At 37.2% G+C, this 11,249-nt stretch overlaps 1 protein-coding gene across 1 annotated transcript in view; it reads left to right on the top strand.

Moving 5' to 3' along the window:
• AMPH (amphiphysin) overlaps positions 1-11,249 on the top strand; it is a 124,779-nt gene that overhangs the window by 70,219 nt on the left and 43,311 nt on the right. The window contains exons 5-11 of the mRNA XM_010001542.1: positions 364-459; positions 1,811-1,918; positions 2,316-2,401; positions 4,347-4,422; positions 5,302-5,384; positions 8,328-8,466; positions 10,013-10,141. Coding sequence (XP_009999844.1) covers positions 364-459; positions 1,811-1,918; positions 2,316-2,401; positions 4,347-4,422; positions 5,302-5,384; positions 8,328-8,466; positions 10,013-10,141 — 717 coding nt within the window. The remainder of the gene's footprint in view (positions 1-363; positions 460-1,810; positions 1,919-2,315; positions 2,402-4,346; positions 4,423-5,301; positions 5,385-8,327; positions 8,467-10,012; positions 10,142-11,249) is intronic.

Genomic DNA, 11,249 nt, shown 5'->3' with positions numbered 1-11,249 from the left:
CAGTGAACATACTAAGGTGTAAGAACTGAGGCAGCATCAGATACCGCATTGTTGGCTCTCAGGGACCTCAAATTCTGAGGAAGACCTTGAATCCTTGAGATCTTTATTTTCATATAGAAGTTACTATTCAAAATAATGAAAACACAAGGTAACTATTAGGCTAAATCTTCTTTTATTGTGAACTAAAACTCGCAATATCAATGTATGTCTTTTCATTTCCCTTTTAAGTGTACTCTGATTTATTGCCATAAGAACATTTTAAAACTTCAGAAAGATTAATCTTTACCAATTACGGTTGTATTTCTTCTAGGTTTGGAGTGTAATTAGACTAATAAGTGTTTTTTTCTCTTTCTACCTTTACAGAAATGTGATGAACTTTGGGAAGACTTCCATCAGAAACTGGTGGATGGGTCATTGTTGACCTTGGATACATATCTAGGACAATTTCCTGATATCAAAGTACAGTAATGATTTCCTATATAGGACAATTTTTTAAATTACTGTTAAGTCATAAAATAAATAGAAAATGGGATAACAAACAAAGAAAAATAAAAAGGGGGGAAGTGGAAGTCATTCTCTTCTGCAATGTAAATGATGTTCTGTAAGTAAATCTCTGACATTAGGCTACCCTGATTTTCCAAATGAACAAAAATATTTTTCATGCAGTAGTACTTGGAAGTAAATTAGCCTTTGTAGATAAAAGTTTTATGTTTTTTTTCCTGCTCCTAATTGTTTGGTATGACCCAATTTTCATCAGCTTCAATAGGGACACATTAAGCTTCTCAGCTCTTAAAATGCCAGACAAATTACAGTGTGAAAAGCAGGCCTTTTGTTATTGGTTATATGTACCTGTGGGTATAGAAATATCTTTCTCTTAACTAAGCCATGGTTCCTGTCTTTTAATTAGTTATAAAAAGATTTTGTAATACATATAAGGAGAGACTGTTATGCAGATTCTAGCCTTTCCCAGATGTCTGTCTGGTGTACTGTCCAGGGAGGTGGTTGCTAAATTAAATGTGTGGGAATAAAGAATAATTACAGGTGAGAGGTTTTCTGTTTGAATGTGACTGTGTGGACATAGCTGGAAATTCTTTGTGATGGTTAATAGTTGAGTAGGTATCACGCAGTCATCCCCTTTGCCATTGACACCAGGAACTAAAGAAAAAATAACCTAAATTGCCAACATTACTGACGTTAAGTCTCAGACTTGCTTGTAAATGAAACTGTGCTTATCCCTCTTAGCATGGAGAATTTAACTGTAATAGAAAGCTTTGTAAAGTCAGTCTTTATGAAAAGACTTTTATTTAGTTTAAAAGAATTATTGGAGGTAAATTAGAATTGCTATTGTATGCTGAACTCCAGGTATCTTAGTTATGTGTCAGAGCAGCTATGCTGAGAAATGTATTTTAAGAATTTTTCCAACTCTAGAAAAAAAATCACATTAATAATTCATTAATTTTGCACACTATATATAAGGGGAAAAGATTGTGTTACCATGAGTTTAACAGGTTAACTTATTCTGGAGAATGACACAAGTCTTGCATAACATTGATTTTTCACTTCCAAGGCCTGTTATCCCTACACCCACAAAGCCCCCTTCAAAACCATCTGCAAATAGATTATTTATTTAAAATAGGGTGATTGTTTTGTCTCTTTTACCATATCCATGTACCTGCATGAAACAGTAGTTCAGATATGAACAGCAGATAAGAGCAAATAAAAAGATGTCAAAACCTTAAATTACGACATAGGTAGGACAGCTTTTAAAGAAGTGCTATTTGTGCTGACTTTCATTTCTACTCCTGTACAGACTCGCATTGCAAAGCGAAGCAGAAAGCTGGTAGACTATGACAGTGCAAGGCATCATCTAGAAGCCCTGCAGAGCTCCAAAAGAAAAGACGAAGGCAGAATTAACAAGGTAGCACAATGGGAAGGGTGGTGGAAGAAGACTTTGGTAGCTTGGGTGGAATTTGTTTCTGTACAGAGACTGAGCACGAAGTTTCTCTTCTTTTTCCTCTCTCAGAAAGGAAACCAGTGATATTCTTAGGTGTAAATGTGTATTGGGTATTTTGGTAGACAGGGAAGGCGTGCCCAGCCTCTTTCAAGAATGGGTCCCGTTTGATCCCTAAGTTTCTCTCTTGGTGAGACTTAGGGGACAGCAAGTCCTGTGTTGGCCTGTGTGCTGGGGAACTGAATCACATCCTTTGTTAATAAAAATATAAAAAAGACTATCCAAAAGCCCCACAAAAACATATTTGGCTGGGTTTGCTGTGCCATAGCAATTGCAGAATTCACTCTGTTTCATTTTGTTTTAGGCAGAAGAAGAGTTTCAAAAAGCACAGAAAGTGTTTGAAGAGTTTAATACTGATTTACAAGAAGAGCTGCCATCTCTGTGGTCACGGTAAGCTTAGGCAGAGAGTGTCTGGAGGACTTAGAAGGGGTCTAAAAGAAGGGAACCAGGGGATTTTAGTGACTGTTGGAAAATGGTTTGATGGCACCTTGAAGATCCTGTCTTCTTTCTTTTTGAAATAATAAAAGGGAAAATGTCTGAAAATTATCCACAGTTATAATTATTATTAGTGTATTTATGCTTATTTCTTTCAGTATCTCTTTACACTTTAGATTCTTTGTTGTATCTTGTGATGTGCAAAAAAGTCTCCATTTGGTGGATACAGAACTGTGGCAGAGCACAGCAGATCATGACTGGGACCCACTGCTTCCATCACCTTTCTCAGAATCCTTGGTGGTGGATACCTGGTCATTTCAAGGAAAAAAAACAAAACAAAAACGCCACTTGTTAATAAAAAGGATCAGTTTCCACTATCAAAAATAATTGTACAAAGCAGCCACACACTTTCCTAGAAGATTTGCTGTGGGTCTATTGGTAGATAATTTTCCTGTAAAAGGCATCAAAACGAAGAACTTTACAAATGTTTAAGGATTATGGCAGTTGATATTTCCAGGTTCCTATAAAATACTGCCAAAGCAGTAGATGAAAGACAAAATAGTATCATAAATACTTCAGAATACAGATTTCATGGTTTTGTGCTGACTGTCTGCCATGTAAAAGCATTTGATGACATAGATCATTCATTTGGGATGTGTAATCATAGGTTGTGTTTATACAGAAAATGCAGGCTAAATGAATGGAAGAAGAGAAGCAGTAGAAAAATAAGCATCTCATTAGCTTGCTATGTTCTTTAACAAATGACAGTCTGGAGTGGAAGTGTGTTGTGAGTCACTGAAGTACCCTTCGTCTTCTCTGCCTTCTAGGTTAATTCCTCCTCAATTTCAGATCAATAGAGGGTTTTCCTGCTGTGTTTCTGCCTATTTTAGTTGAAAAACTTCTTAGGAGCACTTCAAGATACTTATTTTATGGGCTTACTAAAAGTAAAACTGCATATGAATGTTTCAGAGTTAGGACTCCTTTATTTCAATGTGTGTGTTGCCCACTAATTAGTCTCAGGGAAAGGTAGAATTTAATTTGAGCAACAGGCATAATTTAGAAAGCATTTGCCTTCAGAGTCCTTTTTTTTAGTTACTACAATTCTTCAGGAAGAAAATAATCCATTGAGTTGACATTTTGCAGGTTTGTTCTTATGCCAAAGATATTTCTTTTTTATAAAGGTTGGAGACATTACATATGAAAGTTTTAAATAGGTAAAGAAGACTTCAAAACCTAAGAAAACACCTTCTAGTTTAAAAGTGTACAAAAGGTGTATAATCACTCACCCCAAGCAAGGAGATTTTTGACTGCAAGTGCAAAAATGTCTAGTCTATGTTATACATTATTTTCTCTTACATACCTGTATTTCAGGGCTGATTTCCTAAAGGCAGACTGAGCATGGGACTCCCACCCCAGGTCATATGGAGCTGTGTACCTTGGAGCAGCCTCCAGATGCAGCCGTGTCACCTAAGTGCTGCAATAGCATCTCAGGCACAAGGGCTCCCAGTGCCAGAGTGGTACCTCTCTCAGTCAATGGTTGCCCGCTGTCCAGTGGGAGGTGGGGTGCCCAGAGCATCTTGCCTTTCATGTTCTTGTGCCAAGTTTGTGCCAGTCCTTTTCCAGTCTTCCCCTTCTCTACAACCAGCTGCATCCCCCTGCTGTGGAGCAGTCTCAACTTGGTTCACCCTGCGAGGAGTGAAATGCGATGGTTCTTAACACAAAAATAATCATGAGCTAACTAGTCTGAAGTTTTGCCATTAGATCTAATTACTTGCTTGGCTAACAAAATACTCCAGTATGCTGCTTGTACTCTGGGGAAAAAATAATTCATTTGCCTCTGTGGCTGTGCCACCCCTATCTTTTATTCTCTTTTTCCCTTTCTTCATGACATCCTCTGTAGACGAGTCGGCTTCTACGTGAACACCTTCAAAAATGTATCCAGCCTCGAAGCCAAGTTTCACAAAGAAATAGCTTTAGTGAGTAAAAATTAATATCTCATGCACAAATGATTGTGTGATTCACATAACAGAAAGCAAATGTCTTCTAATGCAGCAGTAAAAATCTAGCACAGGCACATATGAGAATCTGCCCTAGATCCAGATTTCTAGTGTCATTTTTGGATTGTTTGCTCCTTGCCATTTTTTTCCCTTTTAACAGAAAGGGCAGCCCTTACAATTTTGGATTGTAGTGTATTTCCAGGCATAGCACTGAATTCACTTTCCATTTTGATAAGTTTTCCATTTTTTTTTTAGCATACTACTGCCTTTAGTGTTTTTTTCTGTGTCCAATTGCTAAGCATCTCATTGCTTTAATCAGTACAAGAAAAGCGTGTCAAGCATTGTCAGCAATGCAACATTATATCTGGGGCTGTTAGGCAAGTTGAGCAGCTTCATTGAGGGTCTTTTGAATGTGCCTTGCTAAGTAGTGATGTGTTATCTGTAATATACTACTAACAGAAACAAAAATGGTATGGAAAACTCACTTGACTGAAGTCTCACATAACAGGATTAGGTTTTTGAGGGGATGTTCTTGCTTGGGTTGTTTTAAACTTTAAGCAACCTCCTTCATCAGAGACCTGACAGCAGTCAGTCACACTTGAAAAACTGTTATCTGAAAACCAGCCTATGTTTTTGAAGAACTGCTGTTATCTTTGGTTCTATGGATTTTGATATGTTTGCACTTAGGCTTTTGATATACATGGCACTGAGTATTTTAGGAAGGATCTACATGCAATTTTAAAATTATCAGATTATATATTATCAAGTTATCAGTGATCAGACCAGATGCATCACCCGTGTTTCTAATCATGGCTATAGTGCTTTATATAAACTCAGGCAAGTGTTTTGTTTCCTCAGCTATGTCACAAGCTATATGAAGTGATGACAAAGCTGGGAGACCAACATGCAGACAAGGCCTTCACCATTCAAGGGGCACCAAGGTGAGTTTAATACTTTTTTAATGAAATGGATTACAGTTGATTGAAATTATAGAACAGTGAAACTATGAAAACACAATTATATTTACAGTGAATACATAAGTCCTGAATTCCCAGCCAATCCAAAATAATCAGAAGCAACAGAACAATGTTATAACTACTGCTAATTTGCCCTCAAGTTAGACTCAGTTTAGGAACAATTAAGACTCACCAAACAACATAACATCTGGCTCAAACATAAGGCTATTTCTATATATGTTTTGATCTCACTTTGGAAGAACCAAGAATGAAATATTGAACCTTCTGACCTAATGCAAAATTCTGAACATGTCCAAGAATTTTGTTTTGCATTAGTTCAGTGTTAATACATGTTCAGATATATTTACACACTGCCTCTGGAGTTGTTAGCTCATCCATCATTGCTGCCAGCCTCTTTTGGATGGACTACAAAGCAGAACTAGGTTTCCATAAAGGATTTGCAAAATGCTTTTATGGGATGAAAAATATCACAGTGTTGGAAAACTTCAAGCAGTTTTTGTAATAAGAAGGTATTTTGTCCACCTGTGTCTCCTAGATTGTGTCCAGCATGCACATGCTCATTTCCACTGAATTGCTTGTTCCGCCAATGAGAGAAAAAGATAATTGCTACAAATGAGTAGACAGTCATAGGTTAATGTGGTGTGATCTTCTTAGTTTATTTTTTAAATGTTTTTCAGAAATAATAATTTTTTTTTTTTTAGTTACTATGTTACTTGCGTTTGCTGTGGTGTTCACAGAGCCTGGTGTGAAAATCTGAATACATTTTAACTTCCATTATTAGTTAAAATGCTCTAAAAATCTACAAGGAGTGGGTCTTCATAAGATTTCAGCTTTCCTTTTAGATGCATGGGTAGTAGATACTAGACAAGTACAGTATCTACTCTTTCCTTTAAATAACTATATACAAAGAAACATCCTAAAACTTTGTATGCTTTGGAGTACTCTATTCTGAAGGCAAATATTGCACATGGGAAAGAAAATTTTTAATAACTGCTTTTTTTTTTCTTTTTTTTTAATACTTCCACAGAAAAAGGTGGTGAGTGTGAGCTAAGTCTGTGCTTTCCAAAGAACAATTTTTTCTTGTGTTAGCATTAGGAACATGTTTCTGGTGTGGTCTTCTCAATCAGGTAGCACTTCTGCTCTCCCTGAAGATGAGTTGCTCTTTTCTTAGTGAGTACTGTAGTCATTGAGTGCTGTAGTTTCTAGTCTCCCCAGGGTATAAGCTTTCACATTTCTTGTTAGCTGAGTATGTCTCGGTGTTTGCACCAGGTCCTTTCATGGGGAGGGCAGATCCTTTCTCAGGACTTCATCAGATCTTTTCTTACTATCAGCAGAGCTCTGTTGAAGTCACTTGACTACTGCTTGTTTGTAGTTGTAATGAGTTGTTCCTCTTAAATAATTATGGCTTTACAATAATCTTGGTTGTGTTTTATTTTATTGAAATCTTTTTTAAGTTGCTGAGCTTATAGAAGTATTTGGATTATTCAGCATTTAAGCAGGTATTTTGTCCACCTGTGTCTCCTAGATTGTGTCCAGCATGCACATGCTCATTTCCACTGAATTGCTTGTTCCGCCAATGAGAGAAAAAGATAATTGCTACAAATGAGTAGACAGTCATAGGTTAATGTGGTGTGATCTTCTTAGTTTATTTTTTAAATGTTTTTCAGAAATAATAATTATTTTTTTTTTTAGTTACTATGTTACTTGCGTTTGCTGTGGTGTTCACAGAGCCTGGTGTGAAAATCTGAATACATTTTAACTTCCATTATTAGTTAAAATGCTCTAAAAATCTACAAGGAGTGGGTCTTCATAAGATTTCAGCTTTCCTTTTAGATGCATGGGTAGTAGATACTAGACAAGTACAGTATCTACTCTTTCCTTTAAATAACTATATACAAAGAAACATCCTAAAACTTTGTATGCTTTGGAGTACTCTATTCTGAAGGCAAATATTGCACATGGGAAAGAAAATTTTTAATAACTGCTTTTTTTTTTCTTTTTTTTTAATACTTCCACAGAAAAAGGTGGTGAGTGTGAGCTAAGTCTGTGCTTTCCAAAGAACAATTTTTTCTTGTGTTAGCATTAGGAACATGTTTCTGGTGTGGTCTTCTCAATCAGGTAGCGCTTCTGCTCTCCCTGAAGATGAGTTGCTCTTTTCTTAGTGAGTACTGTAGTCATTGAGTGCTGTAGTTTCTAGTCTCCCCAGGGTATAAGCTTTCACATTTCTTGTTAGCTGAGTATGTCTCGGTGTTTGCACCAGGTCCTTTCATGGGGAGGGCAAATCCTTTCTCAGGACTTCATCAGATCTTTTCTTACTATCAGCAGAGCTCTGTTGAAGTCACTTGACTACTGCTTGTTTGTAGTTGTAATGAGTTGTTCCTCTTAAATAATTATGGCTTTACAATAATCTTGGTTGTGTTTTATTTTATTGAAATCTTTTTTAAGTTGCTGAGCTTATAGAAGTATTTGGATTATTCAGCATTATGCCTTGCCCTGGGGACTTTTACCTTTAGAGCCTTTTGTTCTGAGAACTCTGTGAAATGAAGACAATCATTCCAACTCGCATTTTGCGATAGTTATTGACAGAAACATTTCAAATTCAGATTCTGAAAATATACAGGTACACTGTTTCCATCAAGTTATGATGATCAGGTAAACAGACATGTCAAAAATCAAGATCCCAAAATTCAAACTTCCTTTGACACTGTAGATATCTGAATTTTAATTTAATTTAATTGCTGTATTAGTTTTAGTCATTATGTAACAGCTCAGATCATCTCCAGTGTGTAGTGCCTTCTGTAGTCACTGGCATTACCTCAGGGATGCAGTTCAACTATTGCATCAAACTGTCAAGGTGGTAAGTCAGAATGATATTCATGTCCTTGCCATTGCTTTGTTTCTGTCTAGTGATTCAGGTCCACTCCGCATTGCAAAAACACCGTCACCACCAGAGGAGGTCTCTCCCCTGCCTAGCCCTACTGCTAGTCCCAATCATATGCTGGCACCAGCATCTCCAGCACCAGCCCGGCCTAAGTCACCCACACAGGTAAGTGGAAAACCTAGCAGGAGAAACTGGCCTGTTGTGCAGTAGAAGATAGCTGAGATGATGTCTGTGGTGGGCTTTTCATCCAGGCAGTAACTGGGAAACGAGAGGGATGACACTTGACTCTGTTGCACTCTGATCTGTTCATTGGTTGTTCATCCCTGGAAACATCCCAGTGGAAACTGAATTGGTTGTTCATCCCAGTGGAAACTGGGTTTTATACCAGAAGAAATGAAGAAAATTTAAGCTTCCCCTTGAACTGAGGGGACTTGTGGTGATTAAGCAAAATACTTCTTAAGAAGTTGCATAGTCTGTAAGCATCTGTATCCCAAAAGTGATAGATTTAAAACCTCATTTATAGAATCTCCTTGTGAATAATGGTACATTATATATTTCTGCTCTTAATTCATCTTCAAATATGTGTTTACCCTGGAAAAAAATTAGCCAGTGAGTGTCACTGGTCTGGCCAACATGGATTTTCCTCTAAAACAGTAACTAATAGAGCTAGTTTAAATACTACTGTGAAAATTACTGATAATTAAAGACTTACTGGTTGTTATTAACACTGGATTTAGAAATTTGACACTGTTGGAGTCTATTCTCACCAATATTCATGAAGTAAGAATCTGTTTCGTGCATCCATTTAATATGTAGCATAAGAGTTATATGTGATACTTAGTGAACAAAGACTTGTGTTAATGTTGCTGATGATTTCAGAACTGGAATAGCTTCTGTGCTGCATGGCATTTCCCTGGGGAGAGCACATCAGAAGAAGTTTAGTTTTGCATGTACTTAGATATGAGCACATTTGCTTTCTCTGGTCTCCCAAAATGTGGCACCTCACTGCCTCAATATGAGTGTCTGACACAATTAATTTTAGACTTACTGGTGCCAATGGTGTCATGTCACTAGACCACCTCAAGATTTTTTTGTGGAATTTTTTTTTTTCTTGATATTTTGACAGATTTTAGAATTATCCAGTACTATTTGGTATTATTCCAAGCAATTAGTTTGTCATAGTTATGTGAATCTTTGAAGACCTGAGGGGATTAGCAACCTAAGCACCTTTGAGGTGCTGTGGTTCCCAGACATGATGTAGTCTTAGCATTAAGCAGTCTTGAAAGGTAGTAACAGGTGAGCAGGGGCAAAATCCTGAAGCTGAATGGGAGTGAACTTTTGAAGCCACAGAGCTGTAGAGGCCTGCTTCTCTGTAGCATTGCCCTTCCAGCTATGAGCTGCATGGGAAAGAAAGTGTCTTGCACTCTGTGCCCATCACAACACCAAAAAATCAGCCAAGAAGTACTTTTTTTTTTAAATCTTAAACTTTGACTTGGAATGAGTTTGAAACATAGAGTTTTTTTGCTTTTCCCACAATGTTTATTTCAAGGCATTTGGCAGTGAACAGCCAAACAGTTCCTTTCAATGAATGGCTTATTCCCACATTTAAGGTGAAGCAGCAGAGATAACCTAATACAAGTTGTTTAGGCCGAGCTTGAAGCTTTTTCTTTTATCCCTGAACTAGTCTGTGACATTTTTGCTGTCTCCCTAGCTGAGGAAAGGTCCACCAGTCCCACCACTGCCTAAGCTCACGCCCACGAAGGAGCTGCAACAGGAGAACATCATTAACTTATTTGATGACAACTTTGTTCCAGAAATCAATGTGACAACCCCATCACAGGTAAGCTTCAGAGGATGGTGTATGGGTCCAACATTGCAGTCACTCTAAGTTCTCCAAGATAGTGGTCCTGGGGCTGATCTCCATGGGGAGGGAGGAGAAGGGTGTGGACACAAGGCAGAGACACAATTACTATTTAATGTTATATTGAAAAGGTCACATATGCAGTGTTTTATCTTTGAATAGTCCACATATAATTACTCAAAAGGGCCAAAATTGATAACATATTGGGAAAAAATGAGAGATTTCCTGAAAGGCCTGACTAAAAACACTGTGAAACTCTGCCAGGTTTGAGATTTAACTGAGTGCATTACAAGCTGAGAGTTCATATATGATGCTTTTTTTCCTAATTCTAACCATTTCCACTGGCACTTTACAGTGGTCCTTCATTACTTCTGTTTCTTCCATCAAAATCGTAAGAAGTATTCCTTTTTTATTTTGAGTGATTTAAAAAAGAATGGAACTTGGCTGTTTTAATCAACTTTTTTGCAGGTATAAAAGGCTGCTCCAGCTAGATTATTCATTCACTTGGTTTTGACTCATATAAACATTACTTGCATAGCAGAGATGTGATCAAAATTACTTTTATCTCATTATTAGGAAATTATGAGATTTTTAGAGGTTTCATAAAGCAAACGGAAAGTCAGAGCTGTGTAAAATCTTTATCATTTGTATTCAGTTATTCAGCTTTTATGCAGTTGTGGTAACTGCTGGTTGTTCAATAATGGACTCTTTCTATTATGGTAATTACAACTCTGAAATCTAAGCCTGTGTCTGATAGACTAAGGAGGAATATGCAGATCTGAAGCTTATGCAGAATGTTTATGAATTTTTGTTTTATTGTGAATTATTGCTTTTGTACTGATTCATTTGACAACATGCAGAATGTAGGCAAAGCAATGGAAAACAAAATTATTGTAGAGAATTAGGACATGTGATGCATTGCTTTCTTTTGGAGGGGAGAAGAAAGCATTGTTGTCCATAGGGATGTATTTGGAAGAGAAAAGAGTTATTTATAGTCAAGTCCCCATGCAATTAAAGAATTAATGGCAGTTACCAGTATGCAGCTGGTGCTGGGCCCTCCTGCTGACGGGCCATTTCAGGACTGTTG

This window comes from Chaetura pelagica, unplaced genomic scaffold (assembly GCF_000747805.2).
Source record: "Chaetura pelagica isolate M959 unplaced genomic scaffold, ChaPel_1.0 scaffold7, whole genome shotgun sequence".
NCBI lineage: Eukaryota > Metazoa > Chordata > Aves > Apodiformes > Apodidae > Chaetura > Chaetura pelagica.
This window is presented reverse-complemented; position numbering and strand designations above follow the sequence as displayed.